The sequence below is a fragment of the Canis aureus genome, chromosome 4 (assembly GCF_053574225.1).
Source record: "Canis aureus isolate CA01 chromosome 4, VMU_Caureus_v.1.0, whole genome shotgun sequence".
NCBI classification, from domain to species: Eukaryota; Metazoa; Chordata; class Mammalia; order Carnivora; family Canidae; genus Canis; species Canis aureus.
In genome coordinates this window covers 10,033,348-10,057,399 of record NC_135614.1, presented here as the reverse complement: position 1 = coordinate 10,057,399, position 24,052 = coordinate 10,033,348, and the positions used below count along the sequence as shown (strand labels likewise).

Sequence of the window (24,052 nt, the reverse complement as noted above, 5' to 3'; positions counted from 1 at the left end):
TGTGGAATCCAGACAGTGATTTTTAATCACCTATCACATGAACTTAGTTCCATCCAGCACTCTTGATTTGTAGGCCCTCGGCTTGTCAGCAAAAAGCCACAGTAGCCTGAGCTCTGTACTCACCTGAGAGTAGAGCTACCCTGGGAGTCCCTCTTGGGCTCATCCTGGATCTTTAAGCCATGGGAACCCTGTCTTCAGAGAAGGGAGCTGAGAAGAACAGTTGTGCTTCTAACTCTGGCAAGTGGCAAAATTAAGAGAAGGTAAACAGAGGTTTAATTAATCCTATAATCAGCAGGACAGAATTAAAGCCATCAAAGAAGAGCCAAAGGTGTACAGCGCAACACCTCCCCATGCTCATCTGCGTCCACCCCCTCAGAGCCACCTGACAGGTTCCAGGTGGGCAAAGGGGCATAGGCACAGCCAGGGAACCCAGCCCCAGCTCTGCCACATGGTGAGTCCCCCACCAGGAGACCTCAGCAAGATCCTCTCCAGGGCCAGCATCTGTCCTTTCCAGGGCTGGGTGGGCATGGCTCCATCGTCGGTTACCCCAGCCCAGGGACATCCTCCCGCTGCAGCAGTGGAAATGGCTTGGGTCAGGGATCCCAGCCAGTGGGATCCAGTGGAACATGAAGGGTATTCACCCAAAGAGTGAAGAATAAGTTTCCTAAAAAGAAAATCTTTATTTTTAGTCATTAGAAGAGGCCAAAAACAATTGGGATACACCTCACCAAAAATGTTCTACAGATAGCAAATAAGCACATGGAAAGATGCTCAGCATTATTTGTCATTGGGAAATTACAAATTAAAACAATAGCAAAATACCACCGCACATAGCATCAATTGCTGACAAAGATGGAGAGCATCTTTGCTCCAATGACCAGGAACTCCCATTCATTCGTGGTAGGAATGCAAAATGGTTCAGCCATTTTGAAAGCCCTTTTGGCAGTTTCTTACAAAACATAGTCTTACCTAATCGTTCAGCAATCCCACTCCTTGGTAAATGAGTCTGGTAAAAGGTCACTTTTACTCAAATGAGTTGGATAAAAACTATGTCTACACAGAGACCCGCATACAAATGTTTATTGTGCCATTATTTATAATTGCCAAAAACTGGAAGTAACCAGGATGTCCTTCAAAACGAATGGATAAACAAATGGTGGTACATCCAGGCAATGGAAAATTATTTCGTGATTTAAAAAATGAGCTATCAAGTCATGAAAAGAAACGGATGAATCTTAAATGCATATTGCTAGGTGAGAGAAGCCAATCTGAAAAGGCTACCTACATACTGTATGATTCCAATTATATGACATTCTGGAAAAGGCAAAACTATGGAGACAGTAAAAAGATCAGTGGTTGCCAGAGGCTCATGGGGAGGGAAGGACAGAGTTAAGGATGAATATGTGGAACACAAGGAAATCTTTTTTTAGGGTAGTGAAACTATTCTATATGACACTGTAATAGTGAATACATGACACCACTCATCTATCAAACCCATAAAACCTTACAGCACAAAGAATGAAGCTCAATACATGAAGATTTAAAAATCATCGAGAAGGATGAGGAATCCCAGGATGAAATCCTGATCATGCATTTCATCTAACTGCATTGCAAATTTATGCAACACACTCACTGCAGGGGCAGGAGAAAAGGGAGCTGACTTGAGTAGCTGTGGGCATGAATGGGGTCTGTAAGATTAAAATCAAAAGGAATCATATGCAAGTATTCTACTCAGGCTGATTAAGTTGCTTCTCACAGGAGCAAGGACAACAATTCTGATACCATTATATGTATATACTGAGTTGAACAATTAAGGAGAATGGATGGCAGGTGGTGGAGCTAGGTTTCTCACTGTTGAGAAGGAGGTTACAGAGAAGCAAGTGAAGGAGGCTAGAATGATGCCTATGGTCATTACTTAGGGTAGGAGACTTCAGAATTCATGTTTTGTTTAATAGAGATACAGGTATTTGTACTAGGTCAGTGTACACATATCATTTCCTCACTGTGTCCACAGAGAGGGCCTAGAAAGAATGGCAACCCCACAGCAACGAGCACCCCTACTTCACGGGTCTTGGTCTCTAATACTATTTTTCCAATAAAAGGAACCAGGGATCCTTGGAGTTAAGGTTGATTCTAGGACTGGGGTGGGAAGTTCACAAGATGAGCCTAGAACATCTTGTAGTACCAAGATGTACCATGAGAGAGAATGTTTTACACACACACACACACACACACACACACACTAATGGGGTTATGTCAAAGGTACACAGGAGCCAGCTGAAGAGGTTGAAAGTAACCAGAGCTGGAACAGTTTGAGCAATAAAATAAGTAAAGTGGCATTGGCTTACAAACCAAAGTACAAAGTAAATATCCATGAGTCCATACTGATATAAATAAATGACTGAATACATAAATTGGGGAAAAGAGTAAGTCTTCCATATAGAAGAACTGCAAGTAATTTAAGGTGGAGAAAACCCCCTGCTCCTTAAGGGAGGGCTGCACTAATGATGTCCTGCCAAAGAGGACAGTGTGGACAGGGGGAGGGAGAGTAACTTTATAAGGGAGAAACCTATCGGACATGACCTGGTGCTCAAGGCCTGGTGCTCAAGGCACCATTGACAGCGATAAGTCATGATGACAGCATGGACCCTGGATGCGACGTCATGAGAAGGACACTTTACTTCTGCGGTCTTCCTTCCCTACAGCCATAACCCCAGTCTAATCAATAGAAAAACAGCAGACAGATCCCAATTGAGTGCCATTCTACAAAACACCCGGCAGTATTCCTCAAAATCACCAAGATTATGGAAAACAAGGGAAATCTGAGACACTGCCATAGCCGAGAGGGGGCTAAGGAAACACGAGGACTCAATGTGATGTGATTTGCTGGGTGGGTTCTTGGAACAAGCATTTTAGGTAAAAGCTAAGGAAATAAGAAGAAAGTAGGGACTTTAATAATAGCAATGGTTGGGCTCCGTCACTGTAACTAGTGTACCGCACGGATGAAAGACGTTAACACTGGGGGAATTGGGTGAGGGGTATATGGGAACCTGTACTATTTACAAACTTTTCTATAAATCCTATAAACTGTTCTAAACAGAAAAGTTTATTTTAAAATTCAAGCATAATGCTTATATATGTATAAACAACTTATATTAAGAAAAAAGACAACTATGAGGGAAAAAATGGTTGGGGAGTTGTCCAGAAAGGAAGAGAAAGGTACTCAACCTTGTCTCAGTCTATGGATAACTAACACCCTCACGGTCGAGCCCTGTTCCCTGTTCCGTGCGAGAAAGAGGGAGGGAGGGAAAAAGAGAGACAGAGACAGAACCACAGCACGGGCATCTGGGTGGCTCAGAGTTTGAGCGTCTGCCTTTGGCTCAGGGCGTGATCCCGGGGTCCTGGGATCGAGTCCCATATCGGGCTCCCTATAGGGAGCCTGCTTCTCCCTCTTCCTGTGTCTCTGCCTCTCTCTGTGTTTCTTATCAATCAATCAATAAAATCTTAAAAAAAAAAAAACCACCACCTCACAGTAATCCTGGGAGGGAGCATACACCCATCACCCTCATCTTGCAAATTCAGAAACTGAAGCACTGGGTAAGTGAGTTGTCCTCAGAGCCCTCAGTTTATAAGTTGTGGATCTGGCACTTGGAACTGTGGCCAGTCAGGGACCAGGGTCCAGGCTGTTTCCACCACGGGCACTGGCCATCCCAGAGAGAGCCCAGGGTCCTGGGAGCTCCAAGCCAAGGCGCCTCCCTGCTCCCCATCTTCCACACCACCCAACCCAGGACACCTCCAGGAGAGACGCTGCTTAGAGTTGATGAGCGCTGGGTGTTATGCTGTATATATGTTGGCACTCTAATAATAATAATAAAAAAAAAAAAATCAAAAGTTAGAAAATCTCTGGCCAAGGGGCGCCACCTGGTGGCCCTCCTTGTTCCCTGCAGCGGCGTCCGTGCTTCCCTGCCGCCCTGACAGGCTGAACGGTAGCTACGAAGCTCTGAAGGGGGGCAGCACCATCGAGGCCATGGAAGACTTCACGGGGGGTGTAGCAGAGACCTTCGCAACTAAAGAGGCTCCCGAGAACTTCTACGAGATTCTAGAAAAGGCCTTGAAGAGGGGCTCTCTGGTGGGCTGCTCCATTGATGTAAGTCGTTCACTTGCCTGTTCACATGCCTCTTGCTGTCCTCAGCAGGTGTCCTGGCCCGGCTCCAGGAGGAGCATGACTTTCAGGTGACTGCGGTGGTGTCGATGTTTATTTATTTTCATTAGAACAAAATTTTTAATTCAATGTTTTTTAAATTATAAAGTTAGGGCATACTCATTGAATCAGACAGTACAATCCTTGGATCTACAAAGGCATATTTTGGTATCCCTCCCCAGGTCCCAGCCCTGTGACACCCAGCGTGCATCCTTCACACCCCCTCCTTACTCGTGCAAACAGGCATGCACATATACACACCACCTGGGAGAAGACGGGTTTGATTTTCCTACATGGAGTCTTACTCTGTACCTTTCCGAAACTTTGTTTTTTTTTTTTTTTCTACTTCATATATCGTTAAAAACATTCATATCGGTAGATAGGAATCTAACAGTATTTCTCTAATGTTTTTATGCATACAAACATACACACATATATAGTCTTACCTCACTTAGTTCTTAGAACCTATTTGAGATTTCTGTTTTCTCTTGGATTAATCTTGGGAATATATTCTTTGCTGCTAAATTATCCATTCAAATTTGTGACGTAGAGTTGTATGTGATACTGTTAAATGCTTCCTATGCTCTCTTTGGTGTACGGGATCATACTTCTCTCTTGTGCTGTCCTACATGATGGGGAGTGGGGTCAACTTACACTGTTTGGGGGCAAAAAAGTAAACTTTTCGTTGGAGTCTGAGCTAGGAATGAGGGTCTCCTCACCTTGGAAGAGACTGGGAATTGCTGTATGTCACTAATCAGCTTAAGGGTGTCTTTAGATGCTTCAGGCACATGATTCTCACCTGGGGGAGCAGAAGGGGCCGGGCCAGGCACAGAGCTGGGTCTGGGCAGGTAGGGAAGACTTGACTTACCTAATGAGTCCATCGCTGCTTTTTTTTTCACATTTTAGACCAGAAATGCAGCAGAATCTGAAGCCCGGACGCCTTTCGGTCTCATTAAGGGCCATGCCTACAGTGTGACAGGAATTGACCAGGTAGGCGATGTGAACCCCCGTGGATGGGGTACAGGAGTAGACTCAGCATCTCTAGTCTCTTATACTTATTAGTGCATCACAATTTAAACCATATCTTCAGACATGTTAGAGAAGGTCTCATCTAAAGGAGGCAGGCTGGAATCCAAAAGAGCAAAACGGGAGACAGAGAGAGAAACATGTGATTCCACCACGGTACCAACCTTGTTTAGCTGCTGTGAGAGCCTGGGCTTTGTTTTTTCTTTTCTTTCCTTTTTTCCCCCCCTAATTCTTCAACAGTCCTGGGGTAATCAGAGTTCTCTAAAAAACAGAACCAATGAGCTATCAATAGATGAGATAAATAGATGACTGGTAGATGGATGGATAATGAGGAATTGGCTCACATGATTATGGAGGCTGAGAAGTCCTGTGATCTGCCATCTGTAAATTGTAAGCCCAGGAAATCTGGCGGTGGTGTTCTAGGCCAAAAGCCTGAGAACCAGGAGAACCAATGGTACAAGTCCCAGTCTAAGAGCAGAAGAGGACCAAAGTCCCAGCTCGGTAGCCAGACACAGAGAGTGAATTCTTTCTCTGCCTTTTCGAGTTCTATTCAGATCTTCAGCTGATCGGATGAGGCCCAGCCACACGGGGGAGGGCCATCTGCTTTAGCTTTATTCGGTCTCCCGATCCAAATGCTAATCTCATCCAGAAACACCCTCACAGACACACTCAAAATAGTGTATAACCAAGTATCTGGGTGCCAGTGGCCAAGCCAAGTTGACACAAGTCTCAAACACAGTTGGTAGAGGACACAGGTACATCTGGTCTGTCTTGTGGCTGCTCACATTTTGAGTAACACAGTCCAGAGGAGTGGGGAGTAACGGGTGCTAGAAGGAAGCCTGTTATGCCTCCTCACCAGGGAATTGTGAGCAGAGCATTTAGGGTGGCTGATGCAATGGGATTCTTTAGAACTGAACTATTTGCATAGACTCTTTTCCACCTCCTTCCCTGCCCATAATGCCTTGTTAGTCACCCACTTGAGTAGGCATGTGACTTTTTAAAAAAATTTATTTATTTATTTATTTATTTATTTATTTATTTATTTATTTAAGAAAGAGTGAGTGAGCAAGAGGAAAACATGAGTGGGGGCAGGGGGTTAGGCAGAGGGAGAGGGAGAAGCAGATTCCCCATCAAACAGGGACCCCGCCCCCAAATAATGCAGGGCTCGATCCCAGGACCCCAGGATCATGACCTGAGCTGAAGGCAGATGCTTCACCGGCTGAGCCACCCAGGTGCCCTAGTAGGCACAGGATTTTTTAATGTTACATCTTTCAAATATTATTTCCAGTAATAGAAACTTCCTTCACATCTGTTCAATTGCTTTTCCTTTCTCTCCATCTGTACATTTCACTTAATGAACATCTTAAATGAGGAGCTGCAAGCTGCATCCTGGACTCTGGAGAGGTTATACTAACTAAATTTTTACACATCAAAAATATAATTTGAGCCCAATGCATGAGGATAAAGTGTTTTGAGCTAAAATTTCTGCTTAGTTGATGAATAAAAGTCTTTTACTTACACTCGCTTTCCTCCAAAGTCTTTCTGAAATGTACTGGCCCCTTCTGGTCTGGGGCAGAGCATGAGGGGCACGACTGAATCATCTTTCTGTACTGGCTCAAGGGTTCTCCATATGGACAGCAGAAATCCTTACCTGACACCTGGAAAGGGGGAAAGACTGGATTCAGAAGACTTGGAAGTGGTTTTTGTTTATTGTTGTTTAAATTTCCAGCGTGTGCCTATATACTTTTCATTCATTTGTGAGTAAGATATTAAGGAGGAAGAAAACTCACTTATGGGCACTTTGGACAAACTATTCTTTACCTCTCACTGTGCTCGGTGTTGAGTATACAATGATAAAATAGACTTGGCCCCTGCCTCTAGGGAGATTCCAGTCCAGAAAGAAAATTCACTCATCTGAAGATTCACATGGAACAATTTCTTATTATTTATAATTCTACTTTATCTCAGATTCAGCATATCCATTCTGGGGTGGTTAACAATATAACATCATTGTTAATGTTAGCCACTGTGCTCACCAGGAATTAGAAAATTCCAAGGGCTAGTTAAAAACTGATGAGTTTTGGGACTTCTGGGTGGCTTAGTGGTTTAGTGTCTGCCTTCGGCTCAGGTCGTGATCTCAGGGCCCTGGGATTGAGTCCCATATTGGGCTCCCCACAGGGAGCCTGCTTCTCCCTCTGCCTATGTCTCTGCCTCTCTCTGTGTGTCCCTCATGAATAAATAAATTTTTTTAATCTTTAAAAAAAAGAATTGATGAGTTTTGACATGCCTTTAGCGTGTTGTCATCAAGAGGCTTTTAGTAAAGCCAGTCAGGGCTGAAGATGAAGTGTCCTGGAGCTCACGCATGAATGCATCTTTCCACGTTGCCCTCCTGTTTTTTCCCTCTAGGTAAACTTCCGAGGCCAGAAAATGGAGCTCATCCGAGTCCGGAACCCTTGGGGCCAGGTTGAGTGGAACGGGTCCTGGAGTGACAGGTGCGTCCCCGCCTCCTTGCCTTCCTGGGGCACAGGGGACAGAGGCTGGCTTCTGGGGGCATGTGAAGAAGGAGCACATTGTCTGCAGTTCCCTCCTCGCTCTCGTTCAGGGGATGGTCCTGCTGCTGGGTGGCCTTCCTCCCTCTGCAGCCCTCGGGCCCACCGTGCAGTCAACATTGAACACCCTTATAACAGCTTTTAACCTTTCCAATTATTATATTTATGTCCGGGGATGTATCTCCTCCCATGGGGAACTCTCAGATCCCTGTGATTGGTGAAGGCTTTCTTTCCAGTGATGAGTAGCTCCAGTGCAGTATGTGTGTGTGTGTGTGTGCAGGTGTATGTGTGTCGGGGGTGGGGGGGAGTGGCCATGAGTATTTGAGGTGTGAGAATCCCTGAAATATTGCCAAGCAGGTCACTATAGGATTCTTTCTGGTAAGTCACTGGCCACACTGTCCAGAGGCTCGGTGGCTGGGTGGAGAGACAGGAAATGGAACAGGAAATCCATCCATTACAGAACAGCCAACCAGGGTTATTTATTTGGCCCCCCAGTTGTAAAGAAAGGTCCCCCTTGCAGCTGTGTGTCCACTCCTCACCCCTTGGGACGTATCCCAGGTGGCTAGGATCAGGGGATGTTCAGATGCGCTGGGCAGGGCCTGCCCCCACGCTGCCTCCTCCCTCAGCCAGGACTCTGGGATTTTGGGGTCCTGCTGTCCCACCCCTGCCTGCTCACAGCTTGCGGGGCTCTGGGACACCTAGAGCCAGTCTAGAGCCTGAGTAAAGGAACTCGAGGTGTGTTTGTCCTCAGATCACAACAGAGCCACCATGTCACCCATCATCAGTGTGTCTGTCTCTGTTAACCTTACTCTAGTCTGAGTGTGCACCACACACCCCTGGGGGTGCTCGTCATCCCCTCACTGCTCTTGACCTACCACCTTCCACCCCCATTCAACTTCGCCTTCTCAGAGCCCAGGGCTTTGGCAGAGATGGATTCACTCCAGACAACATCACAGGAGAGAAGAGATCGGCCTCCCTCTCCTGGCAGCAATGGGAAGAACAGAAATGTTGAAATCAGAATTACTGGGATTGCTTTGTATCATACAGACTTGTAGTGTCCTTCAATTTAGAGAATACAGTGTGCAGACGGGTGAGGGCCGCTGTTTCCTTCTCCTGGGAAAAAAGACAAGAGGGAGAACTAAGGAAAGTGCATTTCCTGGGGTCAAGGCTGGAAGCGAGCTTGCCTCGGGCTCCCACTCAGCCTCAGGGGTGCCGGAGGGCGTGTCCCTATCCTGATCCCCATCCTCACACCACCCCCACCCCCACCCGTAGGAGGGAAGTGCTGAAAGTGCTCTTGGCTCTGCAGGCCCCTTATGGACTGACTGTGAGCCACTTGGAAGGTGACAGCTTTCGGTTCTGCTGCTCTGACCCTGGCGGGGGGCATGGAGAGGGGCTTCCCCTGGTCCTTCCTGGGTCAAGATCCGCAGGGTGTGGATGAGGTGGCCACGTTGGTGGTGACTCAGCGTGAACTGTGTGGAGGTGGCTAGGAGGTCACAGAGACACGGTACCCTTGCGGCTTCCTAACGAGTTCACCTGGGGGTCAAGTGTCAAGCCCAAGCAAACATAAGATATTATTATCAGTTTTCAGAACAAGTGAAGAGGAGAGATCAGGAGATGCTCCAGGGCACACATTTCAGTCCACTTCTGGCTTCCAGTTGGAAGGGTCTGCTGCCTTGCTGGTGTTCAACATCCTGTGATGGTCCTACTAGGGAGGGGCATCAAATGACCCGGAGGACCTTTTACATCAGCTGCCCTTGGATGTGGCCTTTCCAACCAGCCTTTCCAACCAGCCTCCAACTAGGTCCCTTGGGAAGTTTCTGGGGCCCGGGGAGTGGGCATGGCTGGGATCATTCCCCACCTGGCCGCTACCTTGGCTCCTCAGGAGGGGACACCCCTGTTGGCCAAGGCCAGTGTCGTCTGAGCTGACTCTGCTCACTCCTAGCTCCTCCGAGTGGCGTTCCGTTGGCCCAGCTGAGCAGAAGCGCCTGTGTCACACGGCTCTGGATGACGGGGAGTTCTGGTACAGTGCTCATCTCATTTTCCTTTCTGTATTAACTACATAACAGGTGTGAGCGTGCCCTGTAGCCCTTAGCTTGTTTGCTTGCTTCCTGTCTATGTTTGTTTGATTTCTTTGGTAAACCAAATACATTTGTCTCAAGCCCCATCAGGGGCACCCAGGTTGGCAGAGAATGTGTAATGAACATGGGGCTGAGCCTGGGGCTGCAGCCCAGCAGCCCTCCTCTGAAGACCCGTCCTCCCAGTTTGCATGGTGAATTTGAAGTCCAACTTCATGACAAGGGCCCCTGAAGGCAGCGACCTTGAAATCATCCCAAAATATAGAACTAAGTTTACTAGGAAACATTCCTAATAGAATTTCTAAAATTTCTACAGGGGCGGAATCTCTTTGCTTAACTGTGAGCTTTTAATGAGCCTTCGTCTCTGGAAGATTTTTTTGATCTTTTTTCTTCCTGTGCAGTCCAGAAAACAGTTGGCTCTTCCAATTCTGCAAGACCACACATTTCTGATGTCCGGCTTTCTTCCCTGCTGAGCAAACCAGTCAGTTCTCATCTGAGCTCACTTTTTTCTTCTATGCCTTATTAAATACAACAAGCAAAAACCAGCACTCACTAATAGTCTAGCTTTTTCCATCCTCTTCCCCTGGAGCACAGCCTCTGTCCTCCATATTTTTACAATTTTAACAAATATATTGCCATGTGTAACATGGATACCTATTTTCCGGCTCCAGTATTTCCTTGAAACCTGCTCCAGTGCTAAGCTGATAGCACATGTTTTAGAATTCGGTCATGGTGGCTCCATACACCAATGACTTAGGGTAACACCAGCTGCTGTAACAAATAGACTTAACACGGATAAAGACTCAAATGCAGTAAAGTTTATTTCTCACTCATTGTGACAGTCCAAGAGGACATCCCTATTCCATGGACGGCTCACTCCATGCAGTGATTCTGGGACCCAAGCCCCTTCCTCTGTGTGGCTCTACCAACCACTGGGGTCACACAGCCATGTGTGGGGAACCAGCAGAAGAGGAAAGACAGGACAAATCAGAGGAGATACTCCCACTTCCGGAGAGCCTTGACCTGCACACCCTTGCTTACATCCCACTCTAGATGCAAAGGGTGGGCTGCAGTCCCTGAACGTGGGTTCTCCTTAGTTTTGTCAGTGTGTTTTCCGTTGAGTTCTCCCCATCCTTGGGGGCGGGCACAGGCACTCACCACTGGCTGGTTAGATGATTAAGCGAACAAACGGATTATGGCATCACTATCACCTCCCATGTCTGGTGTCTCCCCACTTCGTTGCAGGATGGCATTTAGAGACTTCAAAGCCCACTTTGACAAAGTAGAAATCTGCAACCTCACTCCTGACGCCCTGGAGGAGGATGCCCTCCACAAGTGGGAGGTGACCGTCCATCAAGGAAGCTGGGTGCGGGGCTCCACGGCCGGGGGCTGCCGCAATTTCCTGGGTTGGTAGACTGCCTGTCACTCTCTGTCATTGCCAAGTGTCCAGTCCAGCCTGGGGTACATCAGGGGGTCAGGGCCAGGACGCTAGAGGAAGCCTGAAGTGTGGAATGAGTAGGATTTCCAGGATGGCTGGTGAGGGCTACAGAGATGTTGCAGCAAGTCGGATAAGAATTGCTCAGGGAAACTCTTGTTTAGCCATTCCGGCTATTTTCCATGACAAGTAATAGAAAACATAACTCACTTGAGTTTAGCAATAAAAAGGATTTTTTCCTTGCATGACTGGAAAGCTCAGAGGACAAGTAGGGTGCGCTTCAGGCATAGTGTGGTCAGCCCATTTGTCTGTAATTCTTTCCTCTGTCCTCTTATAGTCACGGTTGGGCTGCCAGCAGCACCCAGGGCTTCATAAGCCCTCATTTGTGTGCATAGCGAGATCTCTTGGGGTCACCCAATGGAAGTCCTCAACTTCCCTCTCCCTGAGAATTCCTTGAACTCATATAGCCTAGTGTCTGCTGCGGGCTGGTTGGCTTTGTTCCAACTGTCCACAGCAAGAGGAGCTAGGGTGAACCAGTCAGCATTTACCCTCAGAGCTGAGTGTGGAGTGGTTCTGTTCAATTTGCCCAGCCATGGGGGCACCGTACTCTGCTCTGAAATACCACGTGGGAAAAATAATATGGAACAAACCACAGATCTGGAAGATTGTCTTTAAAAAGCTGAGTGGGAAAAGGCTCAAGAGAAGGGGGAGATGAAAGGGGAACACTTGGCCTTCTCACTGGGGTTAAAGAAGTAGGGCACAAGGGCCATCAGAACAGGGAGAGAAGAAATGATTGACTTTCTTGGGTTTGGGAGGATGTGGTGGAGGTGGATAGAGAGTGTGTGTGTGTGTGTGTGTGTGTGTGTGTGTGTGTGATGCATATGCATGTCCTTTGTGTTTTGTTTTGTTTTTTTTTTTCAAAGAAAGATGAAATAATTCACTTCTTTCAAATGGCAGACACCTTCTGGACCAATCCACAAATAAAATTGTCCCTGACTGAGAAAGATGAGGGGCAAGAGGACTGCACTTTCCTCGTGGCCCTGATGCAGAAAGATCGAAGGAAACTCAAGAGGTTTGGAGCTGACATGCTGACCATTGGTTATGCCATTTACCAGGTGGGTAGAACCCAAGCCGCTCTTTGGAGCCTGCCACCTCCAGTGGTAAGCGTCCACATGCCCAAGACTCAATGGCCAGTTCCCCACCTGTGTCCAAATACCCAAGACCAACGGCCCTCCTTATAGAACATTCCCATTGCAGAGCCCCAGCAAAGACGAGCACCTGAACAAAGACTTCTTCAGGTACCATGCTTCCCAGGCCAGAAGCAAAACGTTCATCAACCTGAGAGAAGTCTCCGACCGCTTCAAGCTGCCGCCTGGGGAGTACATCCTGATTCCCAGCACTTTTGAGCCCCATCAGGAAGCTGATTTCTGCCTGAGGATCTTTTCAGAGAAGAAAGCCATCACCCGGTGAGTAACAGGTTCAAGAATTCCTCTTCATTTAGAGGCTCAGGCTCATTGGAGCTATGACCCCTCTCTTCCCTTCTCTATGATCCACCTAAGAAATCAGGCAGGAGAGTTTCTTAACCCATTTGCAAAGCGGGATATGTTTCCATTTTGGTTCTGCTCATTCCCTCCCCGGAAAAAGCCATTGAAAAGTTACTCTCTCCAACCACTCCCAGAATCAGTCTCACCAGACCCTCTTGGGTGGAGCCCTTCATCTTCCAGACCCAATTCTCAGGAAACCTCTGGAGTGGGACCCACATTTAGAAGTGTGAGACTTATTTTTGAGCACAGTGAAGCGGGGACTGTTTCAAGTTTCCAGAATGACCTGTTCTTTCAGCTTTAGTTTAAATAAATGTTGCCAGGTTGTTTGGGGTTGGCCTCAGCTTATGGACAGCAATGCCACTGGCTAGGAATGCCTAAGGGCACTCACCTGCGCCAGTACTGCCTGTGGTGAGCCTCTAGAGACATATCCCCAACTGGAGCCAATGCTGAAGTCAGACTGACCCTTGTGGATCTTTTTAGGATTACAAGATGCATCTCAGCAATAATCCAAGGAACTTTTTTAAAAAATTTATTTATTTATTCATGAGAGACAGAGAGAGGCAAAGACACAGGCAGAGGGAGAAGTAGGCTCCCTTCAGGGAGCTCGATATGGGACTCAGTACCATGACCTTGGATCACACCCTGAGCCAAAGGCAGATGCTCAACTGCTGCGCCACCCAGGTGCCCAACTCAAGGAACTTTGGAAAGACGAGGTTTATTACTTACAGGTTCTGGAGAGTACACAGCATACCTAAGGCCACACAGAAATCCTGATGAGATTCTGAGAGAGAGAGAGTGTGCCCACAGGCCTGGAGTTCTGCTTTTATTGGGGTCGAGGGCAGGGGCCTAGGGTTTCACAGGTTCACTATTGGTGAACTTCAAACATAAAAGCAGGAACTAAAGTATTTGAAGGAAAAGTAAGTAGTGGATCAAATGGTCTACTAGAGCTTTCTAAAAAAAAAAAAAAAAAAAAAGAGGGAACTTGATGGTAGGGTGGCTGGGCTTTGTATCTAGCTATATAGCTGGCAGTGTTTATTTGAGACAGATGTCTTTGAACTGGATGCCTTGACAGTCAAAAACCTAATGTCAGGCACTTACATTACAATCCAAAAAGCAAACTGTTGGGTGCTTATACTACACAGGCTGCCTTCTGTTTTATCTGCCCCACATTCTACCACTTTCCCTTTGCAGTGACTTAGCAGAATTATTTTGTGTTAGATACTTCTATGAAAAACTTCCCACTACTGCCTTTTTGCCATCAGTTCTCTGGGGCAGAGGAAAAAAAAATGGTTGAAGATACACGCATTCACTTGTTTTCCCAATAGAGACATTCTAGAGAGCACAGAGAATGGCAAAACCAGCTCATTCTGCATTTGAGCTGGATCCATCCCCAACTGAGGACCAGCCTTCTATAACAAGAAGGAGTCAGTTGTGACTTTGTGGCCTCCGGTTTTATCTTTGGTCTAGTGGGATAGGATTGGATTGGTGGTAGACACTGAGGATGCTCCCAGTTGTCCAGTCTGGCTGGGTGTCCCAAGCTCATGATAAAAAGCATAGTTCCTTCTCCTCAGCTAAATAGAAGCAATACGATCTTTAATTGTTAAAAACTCTGCTGGAGGCTGATCTCCGAGACACTGGTACAAGCTGAGGATGAATTTCCCAGGATCTGTTCACACAAAAGCACCCACACGAGAGGCACACAGATTGGCAGCTCCTGTGGGTGGCAAGGACAAGAGGAGGAAGCCAGGCTCTGGCCCTCACACAGTTCGTGTTCCCTGTCCCAGTATCGGGGTGCGGTCAGAGTCCTGGGCCTCCGTTGATGCTTACACTTGGCAAAGCTAAGTCCATACACACACGGTCCTTTAATCTGCTGTGATCTGGAGCATAAGCACCAACTCTGTAGCTCAGTGACTGAAGAACCACACGAAGCTCTATTTCTATCAGCTTCATCCTCATGAAAGGATCCTAAACAATGATAGAAAAAAACCTCTGGAAGTGTTCTGCTGTGCATGCCCAGGGGATGAGGAAGAAGGGGTGAACTAGCCCCGTTCCGTCTTAACCTTTGCTTGTTGGTATTCCCTTTGAATTTTTAGCGTTTTTTTCTCAGGGAGTGCTTCATGTTTACTCTGTAAGATTGGAGTCTTCCAAATGTTTTAGCATCACCAAAAGCAGAAGCCTGTTTCTCTTCTCAATAAATTACCACTTCTCAAACACTGTAGGTTCCCCTAAATATATGAACAGGAAAATGAACATTTCCATTGTTTGTGCCCCCAGACATGAGCACACACAGAGCCTGCCCCACTCCCAACACCCACAGTGGGAACAGGGACACACACCTTCAGGGAGGCACCAGGGATAAAGGCTGGAGCTTTGGGGGGAATTTTAAGTTCTGACTTAACTTGCTCTATAATCTTTTTCAATTCCCCCAGAAATAACCCACTCTCAGTAGACAGGATGACCGTATCCAAGGAACTGAATTTCCTTCGGGGATGTAGAGCTCAGGGGGAGTATGTGGTGAATCTGCTGGGCTGGTGGGCCCTCTGGGGCTCTGCTATCCTACGTCACACTTCATAAATATCCCTTGTAAAGGGCATCCAGGAAACAGTGGGTGGCAGCTGGTTCAGTTTCTTTTACTTCTGGAAGTCCAGAACTTACGAGTTCTCCTTGGCTGGCGGCTACACTGCCTCCCTCTTCTTTTCATGCTGGGCGGGGTCGGAGGATAGGGGAGATGGAGGGAGGTCAGTGCAGGGGGTCCGCAAGGATCTGTGGAATGTAAACATCACGGAAAAAGAAGGGCTTCAATGGGCCAGAAACTTCCAATACCTCTGGTCCCGTGAGGACTGCAGATCCGAGGGAGGAAGCTAATCCCCAAGAGAGCCAGCGTGTTTTCTGCCCTCCAGGGACATGGATGGAGATGTGGACATTGACCTTCCAGAGGTGAGCCTTCCTTCACATGTTACCCTGGAGGGTGGGATTCTGTGACTGTCCTGAAAGCCTCCTCAGTCACAGCGTCCTACAGAACTTTGAGGTTCAGGGAATGGCTTATCTGCAATCAGGTAGGTCTTCATTCCAGCCTCCTGGAGGCCAAGTCTTGTACCTCTAAGTCTCTCACATCCCACCAGGACCCAGTGTAGGGACGAGTGAGGTGCTCTGAGGAAAGCTTTGTTTAGAGCTTTTGTTTTCTTCTGTGCCACCAACTGGCTCTGTTCCCGGAGAGGTGGCTGCTGCTTCTGAAGGGGATGGGATGTCTTTAAAATGCATGTAGTCTAAGAAAAATCAGCAGGAAGAAAATGAGAGTGGCGAGTAGATTCTCTTGCACTGGACTTGGAGGAGCACCGACTTCTTCCCTACAATATGTGTGCTGATAAGGGAGCAGCGGGGCGGGTCTTACACTCGTCCAAGGGCTGGAAGACTTTCAAGAGGTGCGGAGGTGTATCTGGGACAGTCTGACACTTCCAAAGGCAGCACCAATCTGCACAAGACGAAACCACAACACCCCAAGCGTTTGCTGAGCTCTCTCCATGTGCTAGACCCAGGGCTGCCTGCCAGAGACAGACTCCTGCCCTCAAAGATTTCACCATCTGTCAAGACACATGGTTCAGCAAGGAATTACAGTTGAGAGTGGCGAGGGTCAGACAGAGGAGGTGCCGGCAGCGCCCAGCACCCTGGCTGGACCCCTGCTAGGTCAGGACTCCGCCTCCCTTAGCGCTGTGATCTGCAGAAGCCCCTCGTTGGTCCTTCCAGATACTCCATCTAAAGAGCCTGCCCAAGTGAGCCTAATGCTCCAGGCAGCGGCCAGAGCAGGGCCCTCCTGGCGGAGTGAGGTCCCAGCCTCTCCCGCAGGCCGCGCCATCTCCGCTGCAGACCTCTTTTTTCTTGCTATTTCTTGGGGAAAGCAAATGCCAAGTTTCTCTTCTGTGGGTCCAATGCAAGTTCCTCTGGTTGCTTTTTAGCTTCCGAAGCCCACTCCAGCCGGCCAGGAGACGGAGGAGGAACTGCAGTTCCGGGCCCTGTTTGACCAAATCGCTGGGGAGGTAGGGATGGCCGCAAGCTGCGCTTGGCCTTGACCCCTGCAGTGCTGGGGGGCCGAGTTTCCTCTGCCCTGGGGGTGCAGTAGGGTGTTTGTGGGCCACACTTCCCAGAGGCCTGGTGGAGCTGGTGAAGCTAAATCCGATGGGAGACCAGGCCCGGCCATTTGGGAGGCTCTGCAGACTGCCTCGTCCGCCGCCCCCGCATGCCAGTTTGCCACCATCGGTGGGGCAGGGGCACCCAAAGCCAGGCCCTGGGGGCTTTCTGCAGAAAGCTAGAGAGAACTTTGCAGAGGTGGCTCATTGAACTCTGCCCACAAACCATTGCCTTTAGAATGTTCTCTCTGCTCTGGTGGAAGGTGGCATTGTTGGAGGACGTCACCATGAAATTGCAAATGTGATTTTTGGCCAGGTTTGGCCGCTGGGGAAGGAGAGAATCTGTCTCTCACCTCCTGCCCTCCGCCCTCACCCCGTTCTTGCCTGCTCGGTCGTCAGCTTGTTTGTTGGGGGCCCTGGTCACTCTTGGGAGCCCTGGGTATCTCTTGCCCCAGGAGAAACTGCCCCACCCATGCTCCCTCGAAGCCTGATTAATCCTTTCGTGGCAGGTGCTGATGACTCCATTCAGGGCTCCTGAATTGTAAAAGAGGTGTGCTGCCTGCACCTGGGGGCAGAAGGTGGTGGGATTTCGGGTGGTGTAAGAAACAGGAGGGCAGGGAGACTTGGGCACAGCAGTCCGGATGCAAAAAAATGGGGATTCGTGTGACTTTATATAAGCCACAGCAGGCAAGGTGGCCATCTGCTCTTTGCAGGGCAGACTGCAGGACAGAGAGGGCAGGTGGGGCAGGAATGGTGAACTTCCAGCTTTGGGCGCCTGCTAAAGGCCAGGCCAGGGTAAGGGCCTCCTCACAGCTGAAGAGTGACAAAAGTTCCCAGAAATGAAGATCCGGGTTTGGAAAGGAGGCAAAGGAATATTGCAGGAGATTCTTTCAAACATCATTAATGACCTGTAGACTGAGCTCACTGGTTCCAGTCCTGCTCTTCTTCGGACTGGCCCCATGACTTGGGCAGGTGGCTCTGCCTGTCAGGACTGCTCTGGTCCATGGGGGCTGGGGCTGCATCTGTAATTTCTCCTCTAGGGATGAACACCCCAACCCCATCCCCCAAGCCTCAGAAGCTTCAGGGGTGGAACCTGGGTGGGCACATGTGGAAATAACTTCACAGGAGACTGTTTCACACCAGTAGGTCAAAACCCTGGATGCAAAGGAGCCCTCGGTCCGTGCTGCTCAAATAGTCATGCACATAAAACTTTCTTGAGCATCCTGGAAAAATGCAGATTTCCTCTGCAGGAGGTCTGGGGCAGGGCCGTGAGCGCCACATTTCTGATAAGCTTCTAAGGGCCGTGGGTGCTGAGATCTAGTGGACTTGGTGGACGGCCTCAGATCAGTGGTTCTGAATTCACCCTAGAGGTTTTGAAAATAATCCATGGGACATCCTCCCAATCTCCTGATTGAAATGGTCCCTGGAGTGAGTCCCCAGTGGGGATATTTTTAATACTCTCTGGGCTGTTCTGCATGCAGGGGCCTGGAAACCCAGACATGAAGGCCCTCTAACATAAGTGCCATGTAGGGAGCTTAGCTCAGGGAGTGGGGAAGCTTGCCTCGCCTGGCCCAGTTTTTCCATCCTTTCTAGGCTGGGCATGTGAGTCCTTGAGAAGTTAAGCAGACTGAAGTCACAGGAGATGGGCACCTGGGCCTGGCAGCCGGGTCCTCGAGGGCCAGGCTTGTGACTTGAGCCAAATCAAGCTCAGAACTGGAAGCAAGTAACAAAGGCTCTAAGGGCCGTAAAAAGCAATTGTCTCCCCTTCAACAGGATATGGAGGTGACAGCGGAGGAACTAGAATATATTTTAAATGCTGTGCTGCAAAAGAGTAAGTGCTCTTACCACCCCCACCCACCCACTCACACATGGGAGACCCCAGGGTTCCAATGGAGGGGCCGTGTGACCTGTGACTTCATGCCACTGGGTCTCCTCCAGCATCCCAAGGCTCCTGCTCTCCAGGGCTGACTTTAGGTAGACTTTAAAATAGCTTTCATTGCTTATTTCCTGATTACAAATCTGATGCCAATAATGGTAGAAAAGTCCACAAAAATGCAGAGAAGCCCGAAGACAAAGACAAAAACCAATAATCTAACCACTCAGAAATAACCACTGTTAAGATGTGCGTGTGTGACTTCATGTATGTGTGTCTCTCTCAGTGTGTATATATGAACACACACCTAATAATGGTCCTTAAATTATAGATACAATTTTATTTGTTAACCTAACAGCTTTGGGATATAATTCACATACTATACAATTCACTCATCACGGGTTTTAATGTGTTCGTAACATTGTATAACCATCACCACAACCAATTTTAGAACCTGTCACTCCAAAAACTGTACCCAGGAGCAGTCAGACCCCACCTCCCCCAGCCCCTGGCACCTGCTAATCTACTTCCTGTCCCTACAGACTTGCCTATCCTGGACTTTTCCCATAGAAAGACCCATGTAGTAGGTGGTCTTTTTCCACTGGTTTCTTTGACTGAGCAGGACGTCTTCAAGCTTTATCCACGGTAGTATTTGCCAGGACTAATTTAATCCTTTTATTGGCTTGATAATACTGCACTGTAGGAATATACTAGCTTTTGTTTCTCCATTCCTCACAGATGACATACAATTTATTGCCACTTTCTGGCTGTTATGAATAATGCTGCTGTGAATGTTTGTGAACGAGTTATTTGTGTGGACACCTCTCTTGGGTGTCCTAAGACATTTGCTGCATTACATGGTAACTCTATACTTTCTGTTTTAAGGAACTGTCCGACTCTTTTCCAAAGTGACTCTTTTATGAGCATTTGTGAATGCTCAAATTCTTCAGTAATTTCAAATCCTGCCTTTTAAACTGATGTTTTATGATCATTTCCCCAGGTCATTAAATGTGCTTCAAAAACATGGTTCTTAAGGACTGTGTCACAGTCCATCCTATACATATAACCTTTGCTGCTCCTACCCTTCCATTGGTCATTTATGTCATTTCTGAATTTCTGCCATTATAAGTAATCAAGTGATAAAGATCTTAATTAATTTGTAATTCTTGGGATTCTTAAAATTAGGATAAATTAATGGAGAGATATTCCCATTTTTAAGGCATTTTTTTATATTTTGCAAATTTTCCTCCCAAAAGGCCATGTCAGTTTCTTGCCTCACCAGCATCCTGAGAGTGAGCCTGTCTCCCCCTTCACCAGCTCCAGATCTGACCATACCCTTGGACTCTCAGCAGCCGGGAATAGGTTTATCTTATCACATATCCAGATGAATTCTGCTTTCCTGTGTGATTTCAGAAAAGGACTTCAAATTCAAGAAGCTAAGCCTGATTTCCTGTAAAAACATCATTTCTCTAATGGATGTATCCTTCCAAATCTGTGGGCAGAAAGAGCTGTGTTCTCCTGTTCTGCAGACCCTCCTAGGATGTGACACCCTTAACTGGCAGGATAGCCTTTTTCCCAGAGAATATCCAAAGACCAAGGAGCCCCTAGAACTGGAACAGAATCAAGAGGCACAGACTGTCCAGTGGGGGGAATGCTTTTGAAGGGACTTGGGGGTCTTGTTGCCACTTGGGGGTCTTGTTGCCACAATTGTATGTCCCAGCTAAGGGAATAAAGTGTGTTTTTTTTTTATTTTTATTTATTTATTTATGATAGTCACAGAGAGAGAGAGAGACGGAGAGACAGAGACACAGGCAGAGGGAGAAGCAGGCTCCATGCACCGGGAGCCTGATGTGGGATTCGATCCCGGGTCTCCAGGATCACGCCCTGGGCCAAAGGCAGGCGCTAAACCACTTCACCACCCAGGGATCCCTAAAGTGTGTTTTTATTATGCGCTTTCTGCAACCTTCTGGTGCCATCCCCACCTCACTCTTGCCTTTTCCCCTCTTCAGAGGTGCGTGGTTTGATGATTAAGCCACCCTCCCTAGAAGCCTTGAATCCATGTTACAAGTCCCCAAGGCCAGCCTGTTACCCTCCCATCCCTAAAGTCCTGTGAGGCACCTTGGTTTGAAACCCTGTTCATCTTCTTTCCTTTCTTCCTTCCTTTCTTCCTTGACGCGCTCGGCATAGACCAGTGGCAATGGGAAGCTGGAGTTCAAGGAGTTCAAAGTGTTCTGGGACAAGCTGAAGAAGTGGACAGTACGAGACCCAGCACCATGGCCTCTGGGGATCGCACAAGCCGAGAGCAGGAGGGGATTCTAAGTGGCCGAGGGAAAGGGCAGGAGGGAAGGATTCATGAAGGAATTCCCTGGTTCCCTTCTCATGCTTACGAAAGTGCCACGGTGCTTGCCTCCAAAATGAGAAGGAAAGCAAAAGGCCTAATGCAGCCAGGCCCTATGAGGCCTCTCGTCCTGTGCTGGCACCGTGCAGTTACTGCCACGGATGACGCCTTCGGCTGCCCTCCCCCTGTTCTCAACGCCCTCTCCTTCCCACAGAACCTTTTCCATCAGTTCGATACGGACAAGTCTGGCACCATGTCCTCCTACGAGCTGCGGACTGCCCTGAAAGCCGCAGGTAAAGCACAGCCTGAATGTCCGGCGTGGGCTGCTTACATGCCAGGTACTGTCTGTGGGCAGCCACTTGCTTCTCAGGCCCTGGAAGCTGGCCAGTCCTTGACCTCGGTGAACCATGCAGTTCATGCTTCTTAAGGACACAGCCCTGTGGGTGCCAGAGCCAGGCCTCAGGCTCGGGACCCACTCACGCCAAGGCCCATGTTTTAACCCACTGTGCAATATTGGCAGGAAGCTTTAAAATGTATCCACTAAGGGTGAATTTAGCCCAACCCCCTCCCCAGCCTCTGGCCGCGTTTTCTGGCCAAGCAGAAGCACATGTGACCCTTTGGTGGCAGGCCCAGTGTGTCCAAACCTCTAATTGCTGCTTTCAGGTGATGATTATCATGGATGAGGAAGGGCAGCCTGATCCCATGATTTGGGCTCAAATCCCTTGATTTGAGCTCCTCTGCCACCTGCAGCTCTGTCCCTGGCTTTGTCACCAACAGACTGAATCTAAACCAGATGATTCAGTCATGGTTCCTATCAGCTCTGTACACGAAGGATGGGATCCAGGTGGTGTCTCTAACCCCCTGGCAGTCACTACGGTGGCCACCTGAGTCTCTGGGGCTCTGAGGTCTTTTGCACACAGTCGTGGTTTTGAGGCCACTGCAGTCCCCAGCCCCTGCCAAGCTGTGTGGTGTGTCTCACAAAACACCCCCGGGCCCTGCCAGAGTTTATAATCTGCTTCCCTCCCAGGTGAGCCAAACATCAGGATACATTGTCAGCTTCATGGTCTGATAAAGAATGTCTAAAATCCGGACCATCTTGGGTCCTATATCCAGGAGAGGAGGACGGAGCAGAGAGCAAAGGGAGCCCTGCAGAGAGGAGGGTGTGTTTGGGTCTTCACTAGCCTGACATGGGGGGTAGGGGTGCTCCTCTCTCCCCTCCTCCAGCCCCATGGAGAGTGGATGCCAGGATTTGGGACATCGGCCACAACTGGCTACTGGCTGGCTCCAGACACTGCCCTCTGTGCCTGACTGGCCTCCTCTCTGTCTGGGATGGAACTGAGGAACAGGACAGACCCAGGAGACTTCTATGCAGTATGCTGAACATTGCCTGGAATGTGAGCACATAGACTGAAGCCAAAGGGAGGCCATTCCCTGGGATGTAGCTAGACATCGAAGCCTTAAATATCGGATCTAAAGTGACTTTACCTGTCTAAAGCCCTCAACCAACCCATAGGACTCGAATCCCAAAGAAGAGAAGCAAACCACCCTGGCTCAGCCTGGGTGTGTGAAGGGGACCCTGCACCATGTGTCACCCACTGTAGGCAGCAGCATCCCTTCTAGAAACACGATTTCTAGAATCCTCAACATCTTTGGGTTAAAATGCTCTCCAGAAATGGAGGCAAGGGAAGGCGGGGATGGAGCTCAGACACCCTTCAGTGTTAAGTTCTTCCCAAGTGAGGCTTCCTGAAAAGTCAGCAAGATACCATGGGTAAGTGAATGTTAAAACCAAGAGCATGACGTCACGAGTCCACCAATAGCCCCCCTAACGTCGACACACACTGCCATGCTGCATCCATGCTGGGGACAGTGGCTCCCACTGTGCCCGGGAACCCACACTGCTGACAGAGCACTGACCGGGTGTGCCCCATGGGGCCCAGTCTGGACAGGCCGAGTCTCATCTCCCTTCCCCACAGGCTTCCAGCTGGGCTGTCACCTCCTGCAGCTGATTGTCCTCAGGTACGCGGACGAGGGCCTCCAGCTAACCTTCGATGACTTCCTCAACTGCCTGGTCCGGCTGGAGAATGCCAGCCGTGAGTGTCTGGTGGGGCTGTGTCTCCTGGGCCCTGGGGGAGGGTCCCTGTCCTCTCAGTTCCCTCCCAGGAGCGGGTGAGAGACAGCTGGCCAGAAATCCTGGGAGAATAGGCCAGGGAGCCGCCGCCGTGTGACCTCTGTGCTGTGTGTGTGGTTAGTGTGGGGGGGGGGGCAGGAGTCTTTGCCTGCAGTCCTTAGGAGTCTTCTCATCCACCACTCTGGGTTAGAGCCCAGCACACTTCTGCTGGCCACTCAGCTTGCTAAGAGTCATTCTCTGCGGGCACATTCTAGGGTCCTTGCAGGAGGACCAGGTGGAGGGGGTACTCCCGCCTCACATCTGAGGAAAGGTCCCATTTGGGGTCAAATCTATCATAGCACATAGAATCCAAAGATCCTCTTTCCCCCCAACTTCTCCCTCCCTCTCCCTCCCTCTCCCTCCCTCTCCCTCCCTCTCCCTCCACCCTACCTTTGTGTTTTGTAAGCCCTAGGGGCTGACCCAGTTATCAAGAAAAGACACATTATGTGTAGGGGGGTCCTTAGAATTTGTAGTTTGTTGTCACACTGTCACAGAGTGGAAGCTCAGTGAAGCACATCTAGGGGCCTGGAACCCAGCACCATCCAGGATGGCTGCCATGGTTGGGTGTGGGGGGCGGGGAGCAAAATATGTCAGTGCCCAGGCCCTGCACCTCTGAGGAGGCCCATGCTTGGTTTAACACTTTGGTGTCAAATCTTGAATTTTAATCACTTTTTAAGAAGGGATCCCACATTTCCATCTTGCACTGGGCCTCACCAATGA

At 48.8% G+C, this 24,052-nt stretch overlaps 1 protein-coding gene across 1 annotated transcript in view; it reads left to right on the top strand.

Moving 5' to 3' along the window:
* The window catches only part of CAPN9 (calpain 9), a 40,006-nt gene that overhangs the window by 11,113 nt on the left and 4,841 nt on the right, over nucleotides 1-24,052 (top strand). The window contains exons 5-18 of the mRNA XM_077894539.1: nucleotides 3,979-4,147; nucleotides 5,108-5,191; nucleotides 7,634-7,719; nucleotides 9,719-9,796; nucleotides 11,097-11,257; nucleotides 12,244-12,401; nucleotides 12,544-12,752; nucleotides 15,731-15,767; nucleotides 16,784-16,864; nucleotides 18,728-18,785; nucleotides 20,241-20,305; nucleotides 21,015-21,083; nucleotides 21,380-21,458; nucleotides 23,139-23,255. Coding sequence (XP_077750665.1) covers nucleotides 3,979-4,147; nucleotides 5,108-5,191; nucleotides 7,634-7,719; nucleotides 9,719-9,796; nucleotides 11,097-11,257; nucleotides 12,244-12,401; nucleotides 12,544-12,752; nucleotides 15,731-15,767; nucleotides 16,784-16,864; nucleotides 18,728-18,785; nucleotides 20,241-20,305; nucleotides 21,015-21,083; nucleotides 21,380-21,458; nucleotides 23,139-23,255 — 1,451 coding nt within the window. The remainder of the gene's footprint in view (nucleotides 1-3,978; nucleotides 4,148-5,107; nucleotides 5,192-7,633; nucleotides 7,720-9,718; nucleotides 9,797-11,096; nucleotides 11,258-12,243; nucleotides 12,402-12,543; nucleotides 12,753-15,730; nucleotides 15,768-16,783; nucleotides 16,865-18,727; nucleotides 18,786-20,240; nucleotides 20,306-21,014; nucleotides 21,084-21,379; nucleotides 21,459-23,138; nucleotides 23,256-24,052) is intronic.